General features: G+C 42.3%; 1 protein-coding gene across 1 annotated transcript in view; it reads left to right on the forward strand.

Moving 5' to 3' along the window:
* APBB1IP (amyloid beta precursor protein binding family B member 1 interacting protein) overlaps positions 1-22,676 on the forward strand; it is a 131,179-nt gene extending 108,503 nt beyond the window's left edge. Inside the window, exons 12-15 of the mRNA XM_019035439.4 lie at positions 14,960-15,058; positions 15,585-15,699; positions 17,179-17,282; positions 21,836-22,676. Of these exons, the coding sequence (XP_018890984.4) occupies positions 14,960-15,058; positions 15,585-15,699; positions 17,179-17,282; positions 21,836-22,357 (840 nt within the window). The 3' untranslated portion in view covers positions 22,358-22,676. The remainder of the gene's footprint in view (positions 1-14,959; positions 15,059-15,584; positions 15,700-17,178; positions 17,283-21,835) is intronic.
* The last annotated feature ends 222 nt before the right edge of the window (positions 22,677-22,898 follow it).

Here is a 22,898-nt window from a genome sequence, read left to right on the forward strand (position 1 = left end):
CACCAAGAATAGAAATCCTAAGTCCCAGAGTATTGAACCAGAATTTCTAAAACTTCCTGCTATCCAAGGTCTGGGTCTACAAGAGAGAGTTGAGGATCTCGCCAAAGGAGAGAGGGGGCTCAGAGGTGGAGAAACCAGCAGGACTGATGGATCTGGGAGCAAGAGTCATGAGCAACCCTTGCAGAATGTGTATTTCCTTTTTTCTCAGGATGATGATGTGTTCTGTTCTAAAGCCAATTTCCTCATGTGCAATCACCCTGCTCATTTTGTTCTTAAGCGTGCTTCTCAGTTCCCTCCCAAAATATTGAGAATTCTTATTAATTTGCTGAGTAAAAGGATAACTGTTGAGGTTTGGAGAACATCATTTGTTTATGAACATTGTGGTCACTTATTTCCCTTTTTGTCTGCTGTTTTAAAAAAATAAAAACTCTTGCTATTCTTTATTAGGGTGAGCCAATTTCCAAAATGCAAAGAATGAGTGTGTAGATTGCAAGAGGGATTAAGGATACAGGGAGGCAGGTTAACAGATTTAGGCCAGGTGCGGTGGCTTGTGCCTGTAATCCCAGCACTTTGGGAGGCCAAGGCGGATGGATCACCTGAGATCAGAAGTTTGAGACCAGCCTGGCCAAAATGGTGAAACTCCATCTGTACTAAAAATACAAAAATTAGCTAGGCGTGGTGGCAGGCGCCTGTAATCCTAGCTACTCAGGAGGCTGAGGTACGAGAATCGCTTGAACCCCGGGAGGTGGAGGTTGCAGTGAGCCAAGATCACGCCACTGCACTCCAGCCTGGGCGACGGAGTGAGACTTTGTCTCAAAGAAAAAAAAAAAGATTGCATGATTTCATGGCCTGATAAGTCCAGGCTAAAGTTTATTCTTCAATATGAGCTTGATGACTATGGCTGTTCATGAGAGGTCCTGTCAGAAAGATTGGCGTCTGAGTCCTGGCCCTGTCACCTAGTAACTGGGTCACTAATAAGATGCTAAGCCTCACTGCACATCTTCAAGAGATGAGAGCGTCCAGCCCTTCTTTTGAGAATTAAATATGATGTGCCTTCAAAATCATTAGTGCAATGTCTAGAAACATATCAGCACTTAGTAAGTGGTAGTTATTATTGCCCTCTGGTATTAAATAAATCTCTTTATTAACCAGTGGTTCTCAAACTTTAGTATGCATCAGAACCATTTAGATTGTTAAGACACACATTGCTAGGTCCCCAGGGTTTTTGATTTAGTAAGTCTGGGATTGGGCCCAGAAATTTGCTTTTATTTTTTGCCTTTGTATTTATTCATTTATTTTTTAATTAACCCATAGTAATTTTACATTATGACACACAATGTGATGTTTTGATATATGTAAACATTGTGTAATCATCAAATCATGGTAATTAGCACAAACGTTTATCATAAAATCCTCTCTTCTAGCTGTTTGAAATATACAATGCATTATTGTTAGCTATAGTTACCCTACCTTGCAGTAGAGTACCAGAACTTATTCTTCCTAACTATAACACTGTACTCATTGACAAACCTCTCTCCCCATTCTCTCCGGTCTCTAGTAACCACTATTCTACTCTCAACTCCTATGAAATCATTTTCTTTTAGATTCCACATATGAGTGGAATCTAAATATTTTTGTATTTTCTTTATCTATTCATCCACTGATGGGCATTTAGGTTGATTCTATATCATAGCTATTGTGAACAGTGCTGCAATAAACATGAGAGGGCAGGTGTCTCTTTGACATATTGATTTCATTTCCTTTGTATATATACCCAACGGTGGAGATACTGGATCATATGGTAGATGTATTTTCAGTTTTTTGAGGCACCTCCATACTGTTTTCCGTAATGGCTAGACTAATTTACATTTCTGCCAATGGTGCATAAAAGTTATTGTTTTTCCACATCCTTGTCAGCAATTGCTATTTTTTTGTCCTTTTATCATAGCCATTCTAACTGGGATGATGCAAAATCTCATTGCAGTTTTGATTTGCATTTCCTTGATGGTTAGTGATGTTAAGCATTTTTTAAATTCCTATTGGCCCTGTGTATGTCTTCTTTGGTGAAATATCTATTCACGTCTTTTGTCCATTTTTTAAAAATTGGATTATTTGGGTTTTTTGCAAGTGAGTTATATGAGTTCCTTATAAATTCTTCTTATTAACCCTTAGTCAAATGTATAATTTGCAAATATTTTTTCTCATTCTGTAGGTTGTCTCTTTACTCTGTTGATTGTTTTCCTTGCTAGGCAGATTCACAGTTTTGGGTCTTTCTTTTTGTTGGTTTGTTTGTTTGTTTTGCTTTGTTTTGTTTTGTTTTTTTGAGACACAGTTTTGCTCTTGTTGACCAAGCTGGAGTGCAATGGCATGATCTCAGCTCACTGCAACCTCCGCCTCTCAGGTTCAAGCAATTCTCCTGCCTCAGCCTCCCGAGTAGCTGGGATTACAGGAACGTGCCACCACTCCCAGCTAATTTTTTTGTATTTTTTAGTAGTGATGGGGTTTCACCATGTTAGCCAGGCTGGTCTCGAACTCCTGACCTCAGGTGATCCGCCTACCTCGGCCTCTCAAAGTGCTGGGATTACAGGCATGAGCCACTGCGCCTGGCCAGTTTTGGGTCATATATTAACTAATCTATTTTGGGTTGATTTTTGTTTATGGTGAGAAATAGGGTCAAGTTACATGCTTCGCATGTAGTTATCCAGTTAACCCAACACTGTTTATTGAAGAGACTATCTTTCCCTCAATGTGACTTTTTTGGTTTGTTTTTCTTCTTTTTCTTTTGTGGGGGACACCTTTGTTGAAAATCAGTTGGCTCTAAATGCATTGATTTATTTCTGGACTCTCTATTTTGTTCCATTGGTCTATGTGTCTGTTTTTATGCCAATACCACACTGCTATAGATTTGTAGTACATTTTGAAATCAGTTTGTGACTCCTCCAGCTTTGTTCTTTTTGCTCAAGGTTGCTTTGGCTATTTGGAGTCTGTTTTTCCATATAAATTTGAGGATTTTTTTTCTATTTCTGTGTGAAGTATGACATTATAATTTTTTAAATTATTAAACTTTAAGTTTTAGGGTACATGTGCACAACGTGCAGGTTAGTTACATATGTATACATGTGCCATGTTGGTGTGCTGCACCCATTAACTCGTCATTTAACATTAGGTATATCTCCTAATGCTATCCCTCCCCCCTCCCCCCACCCCACAACAGGCCCCGGTGTGTGATGTTCCCCTTCTTGTGTCCATGTGTTCCCATTGTTCAAGGGATTGCTTTGAATCTGTAAATTACTTTTGGTAGCTTGGACATTATAACAATATTAATTCTTCCAATTTATGAACACGGGATATCTTTCCATTTATATCCTCTTCACCTTCTTTTATCAATGTTTTATAGTTTTCATCATAGAGCTCTTTCTCCTCCTTGGTTAAATTTATTTCTAGGTATTTTATTTTTGTGTAGGTATTGTAATGGGATTGCTTTCTTGATTTTCAGATAGTTGGCTACTGTTGCATAGAAATGCTACTAATTTTTGTATGCCGATTTTCTATCCTGAAACTTTACTGCATTTGTTTATTAGTTCTAACAGTTTTTTTGGTGAAGTCTTTGAGATTTTCTAAATATGAGATCATGTTGTCTGCAAACAGAGACCATTTGACTTCCTCCTTTCCAATCTGGATGCCTTTTCTTTCTTTCTCTTGCCTAGTTGGTCTCGCTAAGAGTTCCAGTACTATGCAGAATAGTAGCAGTGAAAGTGGGCATCCTTATCTTGTTTGAGATCTTAGGGAAAAAGCTTCTAATTTTTTCCCATTCAGTGTGATGTTGGCTGTGGGTTTAACATATATAAACTTTATTATGTTGAAGTATGTTTCTTCTATACCTAATTTGTTGAGATGCTGAATTTTTGTCAAATGCTTTTTCTGCATCTGTTGAAATAAGCATTTGGTTTTTAATCTTTATTCTGTTAATGTGATGTGTCACATTTATTGATTTGTATATGCTAAACTATCCTTGTATTGCTGGGATGAATCCCACTTGATCACGATGAATGGTCTTTTAAATATGCTATTTAATTTGGATTGCTAGTATTTTTTTGAGGACTTTTGTATCTATGTTCATCAGGGATGTTGGCCTGAAAGTTTTCTTTTTTGTTGTGTCCATGTTTGATTTTGTTTTGGAATCGGGATAATGTAGGCCTTATAGAATGAGTTTGGAAGAATTTCCTCCTTTGCAATTTTCTGAAATAGTTTGTGAAGAATTAGTCTTTATATGTTTCTAGAACTCAGCAGTGAAGCCATCAGGTCCCGGGCTTTTCTTTGATAAGAGACTTTTTATTACAGCTTCAATTTCATTACTCATTGTTGGTCTTTTTAGGTTTTCTGTTTCTTCCTGTTTCAATCATGGTAGGTTATATGCATCTAGGATTTTAGTCATGTTTTCCTAGGTTTTCCATTTTTTTAGTGTGTAATTATTTATAGTAGTTTTTATGATCTTTTGTATTTCTGTAGTATCAGTCGTAATGTCTTTCTTTTCATCTTTCATTTTATTTCTTTCAGTCATCTTTCTTTTTTTCTTAGACTAGCTAAAGGTTTCTCAATTTTATTTTTTCAAAAAACTTACTCTTTGTTTTATTAATATTTGTGTTTTAGCCTCTTTTAGCCTTAATATTTCTTTTTCAAATGAATGAAATTAATCTCTATTTCATTTATTTGTGCTCTGATCTTTATTATTTCTTTTCTCCTACTAATTTGGGGTTTAGTTTGTTCTTATTTTTTCTAGTTCCTTGAGATGCATCATTAGATTGTTTATTTGAGAGCTTTCTTTGGCTGAAAAAGTCTTTATCTCCTTCATTTCTGAAGAATAGCTTTTCTGGGTACAGTATTCCTGGTTTTTTTTTTATCTTTTTTTTTATCTTTCATCACTCTGAATATATTGTCCCACTCTCTCTTGGCCTGCAAGGTTTCTGCTAAGTCTGCTGCCAGGCATATTAGAATTCCCTTATGTGTTATTTGCTTTTTTTTTCTTGCTGCTTTCAGGTGCATTGCTTTGTCTTTGACCTTTGAGAATTTGATTATGATATATATTGGAGTATTCTTATTTGGGTTGAATCTGATTGGTGACCTTTGACCTTCCTGTGCCTGGATATTTGTATCTTTCTTCTGATTTGGAAGCCTTTCTATTATTATTTATTTGAATAAGCTTTCTATCCCTTTTCATTCTTTACTCTCTCTTTAATGTTAGTGACATGTAGATTTGCTCTTTTGATGATGTCCCATGGGTCATGTAATTTTTTCTTTATTCCTTTTCATTTTTTCCCTTTTTTCTCCTTTGACTATGTATTTTCAAATAGCCTGCCTTCAAGCTGACTGATTATTCTGCTTGATCAATTCTGCAGTTGATGTCCTCTGTTTCATTTTTCATTTTGTTTGTTATACTTTTCAGCTCTAGGATTTGTTTGTTTTTTTAATTATTTCTATTTATCTGATGAACGTTTCTGATAAATTTCTGAATTGCTTCTCTGTGTTTTCTTGAAGTTTGCTGAGTTTTGTTATAACAGCTATTTTTGAATTCTTTGTCTGCCAGATAGCTGGCACCTGTTTTTGTCCATTTAGTGAGACCAGTTTTCTAGGCTATTCTTACTCCTTGTAGACATTGGGCTCTGTCTTTGCATTGTTGAGTTAGGTATTTATTTCAGTCTTCCCTGTCTGGATTTGTTTATGACTGTTCTTTTTTAGTGGGCATATGCAGAAATTGTGAGCAGATTGACTGTTGTATGTCATTTCAGCACTAGAGGGCCTCCTAAGTCCAGGTTAGACCCGCATCCTACACTAACTCTGCCGAGGATACACTGTTCAAACTGCATGGGCCCTGGGAGACCCACAGAGGGCCCACTGGATGGTGTGGGAAAGCCGGTCAGGCTCTCAGGTCCAGAGGTTCTGTGGACCATGCCTCCCACAGCACAGCATAAACAGCCCATCTGGTGTATCATCACATCTGGCAGGGATGGTGAGCCACTGCCAAATTTGTCCACCTGGCTGCTGCTAGCCCCACTCCCTCTCTTTGTCCCTTGCTGGCCTCACGTGTTTCAGCCCCGTTGGTACTTGGTACTCACAGTGCTCTCCATAGGCCCATGCAGAAGCAAGCCTCCCACAGAAGGACCCAGTGTGGTAAGAAACCTGAGTGTGAGTCCGGGGGGACTTTCCATGTGTGGGTACCACAGTGGCTCGGGGGAGGGGCAATGTAGTCAGGGGAAGCCATCCCCCTACCGTCCAACTGCGGTTTCACTCATTTTTGCAGTCCAGCGGGGCTTCCCAGTCTCACTCACGGTCAGTTTCCTTAGCCCTTATAAAGGCACTTTTGTGCGTGGATAGAAGCCATTCCTTCATGCATTCTTTCTCATTCCATTCTGGGGCTAGATGCAATGGGGCAGAAGTAAATATCTTCCAGGAGAAATTATGTTTCTATGGAGACCTGTTAGGAAGTAGTGGAATATCACGGAAGGAGGGCTGGAATTCTGCCCCGTCGCTCACCTGCTTCCTACCCCTTACTCAGCTATATTTTTCTTTACAGTATTTTTCACAATGAAAAATTATATTACTTTAGTGTTTTGTATTTTTATTGGCTTTCTCCCATAGTAGAATATAAATGTCATGAGAGCAAGGACTTTTTCTATTGTGTTCACTATTGTGTTCCAGAGCTTGGAGTGATATTTGACACATTGTAAATGCTCAATACATATCAGATGAATGGATAGATTAATGGATGGGTGGATGGACAGATGGGTGGGTGGATGGATGGATGGATGGAATACAGATCAAAGCCCCTTGTACCATTGTGTCCTTCAAAACATGGTTCAGGCCAGGCACAGTGGCTCATGCCTGTAATCCCAGCACTTTGGGAGGCCAAGGCAGAAGGATTGCTTGAGCCCAGGAGCTCGAGACCAGCCTGAGCGACATATCAAGACCCCATCTCTACAGAAAAACTTTTTAAATCAGCAGGGTGTGGTAGCATGCACCTATAGTTCCCACTACTCAGAAAGCTGAGGCAGGAGGATCCCTTGAGCCCACATTCAAGGTTGCAGTGAGTTATGATCACACTACTGCACTCCAGCCGGGGCAACAGAGTGAGATTCTGTCTCTAAAGAAATGCTTAATTAGCTGGGCACTGTGGCCCCTGTGTGTAATCCCAGCATTTTGGGAGGTCAAGGCAGGAGGACCACTTGACCTCAGGAGTTCGAGACCAGCCTGGGCAACATAGGGAGACCCCTGTCTCTACAAAATATTTAAAAATCAGCCTGGTGTGGTGGTGCACACCTGTAGTCCCAGCTACTCAGGAGGCTGAGGCAGAAGGATTGCTTGAGGCCAGGAGTTTCAGGGTGCCGTGAGCCACAGTCACACCATTGCACTGTGGCCTGGGCAACAGAGCAAGACCTACCTCTAAAAAAGAAAGGAATGAAAGAAAGAAAGAAAGAAAGAAAGAAAGAAAGAAAGAAGGAAAGAAAAAAAAAAGGAAGGATAAGAAAGAAAACAGAGAACAGGATTGAATCGTCCCAGTTTACTTCCTGTTTACTTCTAAATTTATCCCATGCAGTAACTCTCCTACCTCCTGACTCTCCATCTCAGAGGAAGAAGGCTCCTATCTCCAACGTGGCCTCTGGAACCACATCGTCAGCCACTCCCTTTGGCTTCAGCATCTTCAAACCCTCTCCAGACAATTCTTCTCTTTTCCTTGGGCCACAGACATTTTCAAATATTCCTTGGTTTGGGGGCTCTAACTCACTCCCCTCAGTTGTATCTGCCCCACCTCTTCAAGCAGCACCTTTGACCTCTGTCTTCTCTTTAACTCAGACTTCCTGAGAAAGTGATGATGCCCTCCATGTCCTCAACTTTTTTCTTCTTTTTTTGAGATGGAGTCTCGCTCTGTCGCCCAGGCTGGAGTGCAGTGGCGCGATCTCAGCTCACTGCAACCTCCGCCTCCCAGGTTCAAGCAATTCTCCTGCCTCAGCCTTCTGAGTAGCTGGGATTACAGGCACCTGCCACCACACCCAGCAAATTTTTGTATTTTTAGTAGAGACAGGGTTTCACCATGTTAGTCAGGCTGGTCTCGAACCCCTGACCTCGTGATCCACCTGCCTCAGCCTCCCAAAGTGCTGGGATTACAGGTGTGAGCCACCGCGCCCGGCCTCAACTTTTATTCTCATAGTGTAATTCATTCATTCAAGAACATTCCTTTCCGCCAGGCACAGTGGCCTACACCTGTAATTCCAGCACTTTGGGAGGCCGAGGCAGGGGCATTGTTTGAAAGCAGAAGTTCAAGACCAACCTGGGCAACATTGTGAAACCTCATCTCTACAAAAAATTTTAAAACATTAGCTGGGCGTGGTGGCGCACATCTGTGGTCCCAGCTCCTCAGGTGGCCGAGGTGGGAGAATCACTTGAGCCCAGGCGTTGGAAGTTGCAGGGACCATGATTGCACCACTGCACTCCAGCCTGGGCAACAGAGGCAGACCCTTTCTCTACGAATATATACATATATCTTTTGAATTTTCTTTATTCAGACTTGGGGGTACATCGGTAAGCAAAACAAAGGCCTCTGGCTTTGTGGAGTTTGCATGCTAGCAGGCTTCTCCCTGCACCTCTGTGGAAACTGCTATTATTAAGATTTCCAAAGAATAGTGGCTTTCTCCAGTCCTCGTGGCATCTTTTGCATTGATGACAGCATCCTCATTTTATAGTCTTCAAACTGGACCCCTACTCTGCTTCTGCTGGTGCCTCCTCCTTCCCTACACACTGTAATGCTCTCCAGGGTCCTAAATTCAGTTCTCACCAGACTCCCCGTGCTCTCGCTGAGATCATATTCACAGCCACAGCTCCAACCATTGTCTGTGTTGGAGACAAATAATTCCCAATCCGTAGTGGACAGTCTCACCTTCTTCCCTAGCTCCACAAGTGCAGTAACCACATGTCCGAGGGGTACCTCTATCACGCACACTGATTTCAACCTTTCCTCCACCCCCTGCTTTCCACAGTCCCTCAAGGATGAATGGCACCATCGCCTACTCTATTCGTTTTCTGGAGCTGCCTTAACAAACTGCTGGTAACTAGATAACTTCACAGAAATTTATTTCTTGAAGAGTTCAGGAGATCAGAAGTCCCAAATCAAGGTGATATTGGAATCAGAAGGCCAAAATCAAAACCAGAGTTGTGTTCCTTCTGAGGGCTCAGAGGCAAAATCTGTTCCATGCCTCCACGCCTCTCCTAGCTTCCGGCAGCTCCCGGCAGTGCTGGCATTCCTTGGCTTGCAGCTGCGTGTGCCAATCTCTGCCTCCCTCAACATGTGACCATCTTCTTTCTTTGTCTGTGTCTGTTTCTTCTCTTCTTATAAGAACATGTCATTTTGGTGGTTGTTTTTGTTTGCTTGTTTTTTGTCAGTTTTGGTGTTTTTTGTTTTCTTGAGACAGGGTCTCACTCTGTTGCTCAGGTTGAGTGTGGTGGTATGATCACAGCTCACGGCAGCCTCAACTTCCTGGGCTCAAGTGATCCTCCTGCCTCAGCCTCCCAAGTAGCTGGGACTACAGGTGCACACCACCACACCTGGCTAATTTTTTGTATTTTTTGCAGAGATGGGGTTTAGCTATGTTGCCCAGGCTGATCTTGAGCTCTTGGGCTTAAGCAATCCACCCACCTTGGCCTCCCAAAGTGCTATGATTACAGGTGTGAGTGACCACACCTGGCTTACACCAGTCTCTTTGGATTTAGAGCCCACTTTCATCAGGATGACTTCATCTTAACTTTATTACATCTGGCAATGACCCTATTTCCAAATAAGGTTACATTCATAGGTACCAGGAGTGAGTACCATAGCTTTTAGGAGGGGGGAGATAATTAAACCCATAACATCCACCTACTCTACCAAGCTAGAAACAGAGAAGGCATGCCTGATTTTCTTCCTCTCCCCATTTCTTGTTAATCTATGAGCAAGTTCTTTTATTTCCCATCAAGATCTCCCGTTGAGCCCTCCCTCAGTTCGATCTTATTCTTCACTCCGGATCCATCTTCCTCATAGCCCCCAGTGACTTCCTGTGTCACTGTGCTGTTTTAAAATGTCCAGTGCCCCCCACTGCCCAGGGGATCATGTCTAGATTCTAGTTTGACTCAAGGGTCTTTACTCAGATTCCACTTAATTTCTGCTTCTTCATTCCATGGTTTCCAGACCTCAGCCATACAGAATTTCTCCATGTTCTCCAAATATATTACAGCATTCTGTCACTTCTTCCAAAGACCCTCTCTTGGCCCATTTTCAAACTTTTAGTATGGAACATACTATTTCATAATCACATTACATATGTGATTTGATTACATCAGGTGTTTACATACATCTCTCCCTAAAACACCTCCAGCGAGCATTGCCCAATTAACACATGAGCTCTCTTATTCCTCTTTCTGTTGTTGTTTTTTTTGTTTGTTTGTTTGAGATAGGGTCTCCTCCAGCCCAGTCTGGAGCCCAGTGGCACAATCATGGCTCACCGCAGCCTCGAACACCTGGTTGCATCTATCCTCCCACTTCAGCCTCTCTAGTAGCTGGAACTACAGGTGTGTGCAACAACACCTGGTTAATTTTTGTACTTTTTGTAGAGACAAGGTTTCACTGTGTTGCCTAGGCTGATCTCAAATTCCTAGCCTCAAGTGATCTGCCTGCCTTGGCCTCTCAAAGTGCTGGGATTACAGGTGTGAGCCACGGGGCCCTGCCTCTCTTACTCCTCTTAATGTACCTAGGAATTAGCGTATTTCTTGGCACCCAGAGATATTTATTGAACAAACAGGACCTTTGTTCTTTCACTACCTTTGGCCTTGGATAAATTGCTCACCCTCTCTCACCCTGTTTTCTTATTTCGTAAGCTCAGAGGGTCTATAAGAGCCCTTTAAGCAGTGACAATCCACAATTGCCCTGACCTCTGTGTGCTGTTCTCATGTCCCAAGATAGCTTCTCTCTCTTTATGATCAGGAACAATCAAATCAATTGCAAAAGAGCCTGGCCAGTGACACTGCACCAGCATTTTCCTGAAACCTCTTTGCAAATGATTATTCAGCAAAAGGCTCGGTTAGGCAATAAGCTCCTTGGCAAAGTCTCAAGACACGGTGGAGAACAAGCCCAGTGACTTGCTCTATGATGTCTGCAAGGCTGAACGATTTCTGCATCACCTAGGGAGCCAGAAAGGAGCTTGTTCCCATTAGGTAGCTCATCTTAGAACCATAAAATCTGAGGATTGCTAGAGACCTTAGAGGTCATAGAATCCTCCTGTATACATCCATAGCACACATATAGTGTAAGGAAGGAACTTGGTGAGACCTGACCTATAGCAAGGTTTATCACCCCGTCATCAAGGGGCTGTTTTATGTTCAAAAGTCATTTTCTTTAAGGGAGTGACTACATTTTGCTCTATTTCAATGAATAACATTCTTAAGAAATTGTTTAGGGTGCTTGTTAAATGGCTAACTCTATATAAGCAGTTGCTTTGTGCATTTTGTTGCAAACACGATGAGATTTAGTCTGCTCTGGAAACTTGGCTCTCACGTGACATCTACCAAAAACAATAATAGATTATCTTGAAGATAACAATGTCAGCTTTTTAAATGTCTGAGTGGGGGGTGGGTGGAATAGCTGCTTTCTAAGAACAATTATAAACATTCAATTGCTGAAGAGACCAATGCTTGCCTCTCTTACATGACAATCAGAACACAAATGCTGTTTGTAGGTCAGAGAGCCGTGTTTCTGGTGCTGAAAGACAAGGGCATTGGTTTGGCTTTGCACATGTTATTGTTGAAGGGAATGCTGGAGGCATTTGTGGGCTGTCACGTTCCAGCCAATAAGTGTTGGCTTTAGTATATTTTTCATCAATATGACCTTCAGGTTAATTAAGAAAACAAATCCTTTTTGCTATCGGGCCATATTACCTGAGTTGATAGATATTTCCAATTTTAAGGGCCTCCAAAGAGGATCATTATTGGAGTAACATTTGCAAAAATAAAATCTAACATTCAGAATGAGGGAGTAAGCATTGAACCGCAAAAACAATAAAATGCCCAGCAGCCATTCAAAAGTGTTTGCTGTCATCTGCTGGCTAAACTGGAAAACTACAGCAACATTCAGGAGCCTGATGTGAAGTTGTCACCATCGGTAGAGAGAATGTCTGTGTTCCTGTTTGCTATGCCCAAGCAAATAGGAATTGACCGCTCTTTGAGCAATGGAGGTGCAATTTCTGAGGCCGAGTGACCTACATAAAGAATACATATTTAAAGACAAAAACATGAATAGAGTTTCCTCAGTTGCCTGAAAAGACCAAAGAGAGGAATTTTTAAAAAATCATTTCTGAATTTTTCCCGTAGTCTCTTCCAAGTCTGGGATTTGGGTTTAATAGCTTAATACAAACACAGAAATTCTAGGTGGTTAGTCAGGAGACCCCCAGGTTCTAGTGGGGTCACAGGGAGGAATATATAGTAACCTCTCTGAGCCTCAGTTTTCTCATTTGTGAAACCAAAAATTACTAAACTCTCGTCAAGCTCTTGGAGTCTATAAAGGTCTTGTTATCCTTTCTGGACAAAGATTACAATCCCACACACTCTTGCTGGCTGAGTCATTAGAAAGTCTAGCAGAGTGACTAGACGCTGCCAGTCAGATTCCAACTGAAGTTTAAAGACACAAGACCCTTTGCTTAGAACAACTTTGAGAATAGCCATTTCCTTGGAGGTCAGTGATTTAAGATGGAAAGCGAAAGAGAAGTGGAGAGGTCCATGCAATACCCTAAGAGAGGAATTGGACAGCTTCCCTCCTTTCCTGCCAACTGAAGAGCAGATAGATGCTTCCAGCTCTCTTGGCTTTCCATTCCACTTTCAGCACCACCAGCAATTGAGGATTATCCTAGCAGGATTAATGAATCCTCTGAGGACAGGAGGAAGAAGAAAGAGGTGGTACCATACCACACACACACACACAAACACACACACACACACACACACACGATGCTTGTGGTTGTTAATTATTTTTCTACATAATAAAATGTATTATAATAAACCTTATAATGACCCATGAAAATTTACATGGCCCATATTAATATCTCAGAACCTATTTTGGTTGCCGGCCCCTCGCCTGATGACGGTGATTTCTAACTGAACAGGAAATATTGTGCTTGTTTCTTGATTCTTCAAGTATTCTGACATCTGGACTGGAATACCTGCCATGCGCTGGCCATGTGCTAAGCACTGAGGGTCTTCAGCAGTGAATAAGACAGATGTAGTTCCCACCTTCATGGAAGACACAGTCTATCAGAGACAGACACATAAAACAGAAACTAACTGGGCTTGGTGGTTCACGCATGTAATCCCAGCACTTTGGGAGGCTAAGGTGGGAGGATCACTTGAGCCCGGGGTTTCAGCACCAGACTGGGAAACATAGCAAGAGTGTTTCTTAAAAAAAAAAAAAAAAGCCAAGCGTGGATGCATGTTTGTGGTCCCAGCGACAGAGGAGGCTGAGGTGGAAGGATTGCGTGAGCCCAGGAGTTAGAGGCTGCAGTGAGCCGTGATGGCACAACTGCACTCCAACGTGGGCAACAGAGTGAGACCCTGTCTTAAAAAATAATAAAAATTAAACCAGAAACAACAAAAGCAATGAGGACTAAGAGGAATGCAAGGAGTTTCTCTTTCACACCTGCCCATTTCCTTGTTCTCTTTGTGAGCTCCTGGAAGGCCTGTTCAGCAACCGGAACCATTGCTTAGTGCTACTTGCACTAAGTGTAATAGACAGAAATATTCCTTCTCCAGGGTGTCCATCTGGAAGCCACTGGCCCACTTGGGCAGCACATAGCAGTTAAGAAGGAAAGGTCATCACAAAACTCTGAATTTTTGAAAGCAGAAAAAACCCTAGAACCAGGTTTTGGGAGTTATAAACCCACAATTCTCATAGGCATTAATTCTATGACATAAGAATTATCTCAGGTAAGTTCCCTTATTTGACAAATGGAAAAGCAGCTCAGATTTCTCATGGGGATAGAGACAAGATAGAGGTGAAAAGCTTCCAAAAGTTAAAAAGGCATAAATGAAAATTATTATTGATAATATAGTAAGAAGTGCTTACAGACAAGGGATGGTGGCTCATGCCTGTAATCCCAGCACTTTGGTTGGCTGAAGCAGGAGGATTGCTTGAGGCCAGGAGTTTGAGACCAGCTTGGGTAATATAGTGAGACTCCAATTCTACAAAAAAAAAAAAACAACGTTTTTTTCGATTAGCTGGACATGGTGGTGTGCACCTGTAGTCCTAGCTACTCAGGAAGCTGAGGAGGGAGGATCTCTTGAGCCCAGGAGTTCAAGGTTTGCAGTGAGCTGTGACTGTGCCACTCCAGCCAGGACAACTCTGCCTCTAAAAACTTTTTTTAAAAAGATGTGCTTATGATAAATCATAAAACAAATTTCTTTCTTTCTTTTTTTTTTTTTTTCTGAGACAGAGTCTTGGTCTGTCACCCAGGCTGGAGTGCAGTGGTACAGTCTCAGCTCACTGCAACCTCCACCTCCCAGGTTCAAGCAATTCTCCTCCCTCAGCCTCCCGAGTAGCTGGGACTACAGGCACCTGCCACCACGCCCGGCTAATTTCTTTTTCTTTTTTTCTTTTTTCTTTTTGGATTTTCAGTAGAGACGGGGTTTCACCACGTTGGCCAGGCTGGTCTCGAACTCCTGACCTCAAGTGATCTGCTCGCCTCGGCCTCCCAACATATAACAAATTTCTTAAATCCTTTCAAAATTTAGTCATTTTTAAAAGTTATCTTCCTAATCTTAACATTACAGCCAGTAATTTTTGCCACATAAATCACATATATTGTTAGAGATTTTTTTTTAATTTCCTGACAGGTGCTTTGACCTCCTAATACATGACAAGTGAATACATTGTCTTGAAACTGCTTCTTTCTAGCACCCCCAAATTCAGAAGGAGTCCCAGTACATCAAGTATCTCTGCTGTGATGACGCAAGAACCCTTAACCAGTGGGTCATGGGAATACGGATAGCCAAGGTGAGAGAGCATTCGGACTTCACCCTGTCTTGAACTTGCCAGCCAACTTCCTGACCCGGGCACAGCCTTCCTGGTACTGTGAAACAGTTGGCCCACCCTTGGGTTCAGCCACAGACATTATCAAGTTTATTCGCCCAGTGGGTTTTCTAAATGGGAGGAGCGACAGAAACACGAACCTCTCCAGTAACCAGATATTTACTCATGGCGAGTATTGCAAGCTTAGTGTGCAATTAAAAAACGCAAGATGGAACCTGTGATCGAGTTACATAAAGACACACGTAATCAGAACTGAGCAAAGCTCTTCCCTAATATGTAGGTGAAAAAATTAACTGACTCTGTTAATCTGGAAAATGATTGAATGTGTATTTGTTAAATTTTAACGGAAATATCCAAAAAACCAACTCAGACAAGTGGTGAACAGAGTAGCCGTGGAGTATTTATTTCTTCTGTATGTGTATATTGCAATTGAGTGCAGAATTTGGGATACATGGATTCCTTTCCTTCTTCCTTTGTGTTCTCTCCCCAGTATGGGAAGACTCTCTATGATAACTACCAGCGGGCTGTGGCAAAGGCTGGACTTGCCTCTCGGTGGACAAACTTGGGGACAGTCAATGCAGCTGCACCAGCTCAGCCATCTACAGGTACTAAGTGGAGGAGAAATTCCAACACATATTCAAAGCTTGGTGCTCCTGTTCAAAATGTATCCAATACATCTATACAAACAGGACTTTGTAGACAGCATTCAGAATATGTTTCTCACCTGATGATCAGGCTCAAACTCCCCGACTCAGCCCAGCCCTCACACACACACCCCTATAACATCTGTTTCCTTTTTCTTTTCTTTTTTTCTTTCTTTCTTTTTTTTTTTTTTTTTTTTTTTGAGACTCTCTCGCACTGTTGCCCAGGCTGGAGTGCAGTGGCGGGATCTCAGCTCACTGCAAGCTCCGCCTCCTGGGTTCACACCATTCTCCTGCCTCAGCCTCCTGAGTAGCTGGGCCTACAAGTGCCCACCACCATGCCTGGCTAATTTTTTGTATTTTTAGTAGAGACAGGGTTTCACCGTGTTAGCCAGGGTGGTCTTGATCTCCTGACCTCGTGATGCACCCGCCTCAGCCTCCCAAAGTGCTGGGATTACAGGCGTGAACCACTGCACCTGGCCTGTTTTCTTTTTCTTCTTTGCTTTTTTTTTTTTTTTTTTTGGAGGTAAGGTCTTGCTCTGTCACCCAGGCTGGAGCCCTGTATCTATTTTAAGCGCCTTTTAACAAAGCTTTGACCACTTCTTTCGTGATATTCTGTGGATAAGGTGCTGATCTCCTGTTTACAGTGAGCTAGTAGGTAGATGTTTCTTATCAAAGTACAAACATTATATCAGTCCAAGGCTCCATTAGTGCCCAGAAAACTGTTCACACCAAGAATAAGATTATGCCCTGGTGTTTTGATGTCTTGCACCCAATCCTGGACAGCACTTTTTAAGGTAACATGAGTCAAAGTTCTGTGTCAAAAGGACAAATTAAAAAGCAGGAAAATAAAATAGCATACCAGGACTTTTGGGGGGAAAACCACATCTAATTCCAGATTATTTCAAGGACCCCCACATTTTGCCCGAATTTCTGTCTGTTGTTTCTGTGTCCAATGTACTTTTTGTTGAGGACAATGTTGAAGAGTTGTTCCTGTACCTGTACTCAGTGTGGTATGAAACTGGATAAATACATTTTTAAAAAATCAAGAAGAATTTTTAAAAATATGTTTTCAAGGTTTATTCTTCAATTACTGAAAAGTTTTTAAAAGTAAAACATATTGTTACTCTCCAGGATCCCAGTTAGTCCAGACCCTCCTCGGTGGGCTTTATCAAATACCGTACTCACCTTCCTGATCTTTTTGCTGAATCTCATGTAAAGTTTTGTCACGGAACCTCAGATTTTTCTTAAGGTTTTGTGTACCATGCCATGCCTGTGAGTTGCTCTCTTTGCTTTGTTTTTATTTTTGTTTTTTTGTAAGAACTAGCCAACAAATATCTTTCTTTGCTTTAGAGATGCAAACTGCTTTGTATTTTCAGATCGACTTTCAAGAATGTTGAAAATGCTTTGCTCACTCTTCTTTTCTCACTTCTTCCCTCTCAGGACCTAAAACAGGCACCACACAGCCCAATGGACAGATTCCCCAGGCTACACATTCTGTCAGTGCTGTTCTCCAAGAGGCCCAGAGACATGCTGAAACATCGAAGGTAAAACCAGCAAGCAGCTGACCCCTATAAGCCACGTTCTAAACCATTCACATTATTCCAGTAACTGCTCTTTTAAAAAGAGAAAATAAGCTGAGTGCAGTAGCTCACACCTGTAATCCTAGAACTTTGGGAGGCTGAGGCAGGAGGATCACTTGAGCTTCAGTTTGAGACCAGACTGGGCAATATAGCGAGAGCTTGTCTCTACTAGAAAAAAAAAAAATTAGCCAGGCATGGTGGCATGCACCTGTAGTCCCAGCTACTGGGGAGACTGAGGTGTTTGACTTGCTTGAGCCCAGGAGGTCAAGGCGGCAGTGATCTGTGATCGCGCCACTGCATTCCAGCCTGGGTGACAGAGTAAGATCCAGTCTTAAAAATAAATAAATAAATAAATAAATAAATAAATAAATAAATAAATATAAAATGCAGTTCCAACAACTGAGAAGTTACTACAATTTAATTTAGTTGATTGCTTGATATTTGTAATCTTAAAGTTACATATGCTAGGATCAAAAGTTAAAATCAGCTATCATCACACTGCTTAGGAAAAATGTAAGCATTTCCTATAAACTCTGGAGTTAATTAGCTATGTTTACTTTGACCAAAGTGGTTTTCTTGGTTTAGTCAAGTGATTTTAGCCCTCTCTGATAGTAGCACATCCAAGTTGTAAACCCATGGGATTTTACTTGCCTTTTTTGAATAAAATAGGGCAACTAGTAGTCTGAAGCTCTATATGAAGTGCTAACTGGCCCCCAAAATCAGATTAGAAGACTGCTAAAAGAGTTACATTATAAATAGGGCTGGGCACAGTGGTGAGCATCTGTAGTCCCAACTACCTGGGACGCTGAGGCAGGAGGATCCCTTGAGCCCAGGAGTTCAAGGCTGCAGTGAGCTCTAGTTGCACCACTACACTCCAGCCTGGGTGACAGATACAGACCCTGTCTTAAAAAAAAGAAAAAAGATAAAAAAGGATTACACTAAAAATGTGTATTTTCTATTTTCCCCATTAATGTCCTTCCTACATACATCCCCAGGTGATGGAGGAGAAAATACATTGTAAAATAACAGCCAAATTGGTATAATTCTCTATAAAATTTTTTCAACCCAATAGATCAGTGAAGATTCCTTTAAATCTATCTTAAAATCATAACTAATAATTATTATTTAGTTACTAATTTAGTTCAAAACTTCTCAGCTGACTGTATATATTCTGTTGAATATTTCTCTTGTGTGATTCAAAACAACCTTAAATAACTGTGACAATAGCATATCACCCAGCTAGGACGGGCAGGGTGCTTCACTTCAACAATTTTTCACTTCTTTCACCCCTTCATTTTGTCCATCAGCCAGTGGTGAAAACAACTAAATATTGGTATTTATCGAACTTCTTATAATTTTGACAACCACTGCAGGCCTTTAAAAGTTGTATTTCTTTAATGTTCTCATTATCTTCTCAAGCCTGACAATCTCCTCATGCGATGTGCTTTCAGCTACTATTATTTTCATCATTTCTATAATGCCAATTGAAGGACAGCATTTAAAAATGCTGAAAGAAATAAAAGAATCTCAGAATAGAAATCACTTAACTGCATGTGAACACCAATTCCCAAGCTGCCTGTTCAGAAATTTAAATAAAAAGAAAAAATACATCACCAGTTAAAGAGCTTATCATGTGAAGTAAATAAACTAAATAAAATAGAAACTAAATCAGAAGGCACTTTATTGGAAAAAAATTCCAAATTTAATCTTCAATGGTAAGAGGCCACTAAGCAGAGAATGAAATGAACTGGAACCCTGATAAACTGTAAATTGAAATGATAATTATCACTAAAACAGAGGGATTCAATCCAGCTGCCTGGGGATGTTTCATTATATAAATTATTATTATCTATTCCAGTGTTGGCAGAGGAAGGGCTATGCATCTATTAGACTTAGGCCAAATTTGGCGTGCTGGTTTCTACCAATAGCACATGCTGGTGATTTTACTTTTCAGAACTCACATATTTATCTCATTTGATCTCATCACAACCTGAGACACGGGTCATAATGAGGACTATGGGGCTAATTTTATATCCAGTGAACCAGCCAAGTTTCATGCAGTTGAGAAATGCTAAACTGTCCAGACGTGGTGGCTCACGCCTGTAATTCCAACACTTTGGGAGGCCGAGGCAGGCGGATCACCTGAGTCCAGGAGTTGGAGACCAGAGTGGCCAATATGTAGAAACCCTGTCTCTACAAAAAGTACAAAAATTAGCTGGGGGTGTTGGCACACGCTTGTAATTCCAGCTAATCCGGAGGCTGAGGCATGAGGATTCCTTGAGCTCGGGAGGTGGAGGTTGCAGTGAGGGGAGATCCTGCCACTGCACTCCAGCCTTGGTGACAGAACGAGACTCTGTCTCAAAATAAATAAATAAATAAATAAAAATAAAATAAAATAAAGAAAAGAAAAAGTAAACTTATTAGAGACCAGATGTCCTGTCCTGATTCCTGGCCCACCACACTGCCTTCCCCGAAGCTGTGAGGCCAGCTGGAGCCAAGCTTGTAATCGGCTCCTCCCTAGAAGCCCACAGTCCTGGCAAAATGGACCTGTGTTCTCAGCTCACCAACACAAGGAGACATTGTCCCCAAAATCAGGCAGAAAGGTCTTTGCCAAGCAACATATCCTTTGTGCCTACGTTTGCACAAAGCTTACCTGTAGCCAAGAGAGAACTATTTCCATTCACTCTTCCCCTTCCATCTCCTTCATCCTAATCAAAGTAGCACATTTAAGCCAGGAGACTGTGTGAAGGTTTTGGGAAGTCCTCAACCCCCAGGAGTTGCTGTGTGTTTCTACTGTGTGTTGTGTGGAATAGGAGCAACATAATTTTACAGATGCTTACTCCTGACACGAGTTTCACAACCAGCTCAACTCAGACCAAGAAAAAATGTATCCCTTTCTATATGACGAGGACTCTGGTGGCTTGGCTTGAGAACCAAGGAGTGAAGTCATTTGGTTTCCATTTTGAAGGAATGAATGAGCTGAGGGTGGTTTATAGACTGAGCCAACCCCACAAGAGATACACCACGAAAACCCCTTTAGAGACACACAGCAACTCCTGGATAAGGCAAGTTCCAAGGAAGTGATACTCATATGATCTAAATACGATCTAAACACCTCATTGAACATAGCCAGATCTTCCATTTATAGGAGACTTGGTAGATGAGTGCCACAGGGTAACTGAACCCAGGTTTGGCTGCTCACCACTTAAAAGCCAGACTCAAGAGATTAGGGATGATGGGAGGAAAAGGTGGTTTATTTGGAAAGCCAGTAACACCATGAAGATGGTGGACTAGTGTTCTAAAGTGCAATCTTAAATTTTTCAGGCTAACTGGAGGGATATGGGATATGGGGAAGAGGAGAGAGTTGGGAAGAGAGTTGAGATCAAAAGATGACCAGAGACTGCAGACATCTGGGTGCCAATAAGGGTCCAAAGAGGTTGGGAACTACTCTGTCCTTGGTCAGGTTACAATGGTCATATAAATCTTTAACAAAACATAGTTAGTTGTTTACTTCTTTAATCCCAGAGTTAGTTTTTAAAACTACATGATTGCTGGGTTTGCATATTTATATCAGTGCTCTTAAATTATCCTATGTGCAGGAATGGGTAAAGGCCACTTTAAACAAAAATGAAGTAAGTTACATTCGTTTTTTTGCTGTTCCACTGTGACAACAGGAAATACTGTTAAAGTCCATTTGGGCCAGGTGGGGTGGCCGTAATTCCAGCTACTCAGGAGGCTGAGGCAGGAGGATCACTTGAGGCTAGGAGTTTGAGACTAACCTGGGCAACACAGCGAGACTCCATCTCTAAAAATATATATAGAGAGAGAGAGACATAGTCTCGTTGTGTTGCCCAGGCTGGAGTGCAATGGCATGATCTCAGCTCATTGCATCCTCCACCTTCCAAGTTAAAACAATTCTTATGCCTTAGCCACCCCAGTAGCCGGGACTACGGGCGTGTGCCTCCATACCAGGCTAATTTTTGTATTTTTAAAGGAGAAAAAGTTTCACCATATTGTTCAGGTTGGTCTTGAACTCCTGGACTTAAGTGATCCACCTGCCTGGGCTCCCAAAGTGCTGAGATTATAGGCATGAGCCACCATGCCCAGCCAAAATATTAAAAAATTAGAAAAATGATTATTTTTAATTTTAAAGACCATTTAGAATAATTGCCTTATTCCAGAACAAAGATGAGCTCATGACTGACCAGGAGTCTCAGTGACTGAGGGACAGATGCTCCCCAGGGGGCGGACAGAGACTCACATATCTATGGCATGGTCCTGTCCAGTAGGGCTGTTTTGTCCACTGGGGCTGTTTTGAGAATAAAGAATGCTACTCGGGAGGTCGAGGCAGGAGGAGTGCTTGACCTCGGGAGGTCGAGGCTGCAGTAAGTCCAGATCGCGCCACTGCACTCAGCCTGGGCGACAGAGTGAGACCCCGTCTCCATTAATTAATAACAATAAATTTAAAATTTCAAAAATTAAAAAAAAAAATGAATGCTACTGTCACTCGGTTGCAGGATAAGAAGCCAGCCCTCGGGAACCACCACCCGGCAGTGCCCCGGGCCCCGCACGCCCCCAAGTCCAGCCTGCCCCCGCCCCCTCCGGTGCGGAGGTCCTCCGACACCAGCGGCAGTCCCGCCATGCCCCCCAAGGCCAAGGGCACAGGCGGCGGGGGCTTGCCCGCCCCACCCGACGACTTCCTGCCGCCGCCGCCACCGCCGCCGCCCCTCGATGACCCTGAGCTCCCGCCGCCGCCCCCGGACTTCATGGAGCCGCCCCCAGACTTCGTGCCCCCGCCCCCGCCGTCGTACGCAGGGACCGCGGGCTCAGAGCTGCCCCCGCCGCCGCCGCCGCCGCCGCCCGCGCCCGCCCCCGTCCCCGACTCCGCCAGGCCGCCCCCCGCGGTGGCCAAGAGGCCTCCTGTGCCCCCCAAGAGGCAAGAGAACCCAGGGCACCCCGGCGGGGCAGGAGGCGGGGAGCAAGATTTCATGTCAGACCTCATGAAAGCTTTGCAAAAGAAGAGAGGCAACGTGTCCTAGGGACGGGCATGATGAGTGTGCCAGAGGGAGAAGCATCGCTGACCCCGAGCGCAGGTTTTGCTAGCAGATTGCCCTGACATCTTGTTCGTTTCAGATAAAATGTGATGGGAAACTTCTCACTGTTGTGCTCAAGTACAGGCATAACCATTAACCCAATAGAGTTCAGAATATCTGCCCAAATGTACATATCGCTCCCTTGTATTTTAACCTAAATGGAATGTATCTTCCCTTCCAAGCTGCCTAAAGTGCTGTTTTAGGTTCATTTATTTTATTAAGTTCAGAAGCATCAAATGAATAAAAGTTAAACGTTTTTCCGGAAGACGATATTTCTAGAAAGATTATTGGGTCAATCTATCTTGAGATCAACACTATAATTAAAAATAGCTTTCAACATCCCATGCCTTCTTAAGTCTTGGTGACCTCAGATAGATTTTCATATCTATCTCTATAACCTTTAGAATTTGCAGGAAAATCGAGAGAGGAAAACGAGAAAACATGACAAGCAGAGCCTGTTTCCTTTCTCTGAGATTCCGTGGCTTGA

The sequence above is a fragment of the Gorilla gorilla genome, chromosome 8 (genome assembly GCF_029281585.2).
Source record: "Gorilla gorilla gorilla isolate KB3781 chromosome 8, NHGRI_mGorGor1-v2.1_pri, whole genome shotgun sequence".
In the NCBI taxonomy this organism is placed as follows: domain Eukaryota; kingdom Metazoa; phylum Chordata; class Mammalia; order Primates; family Hominidae; genus Gorilla; species Gorilla gorilla.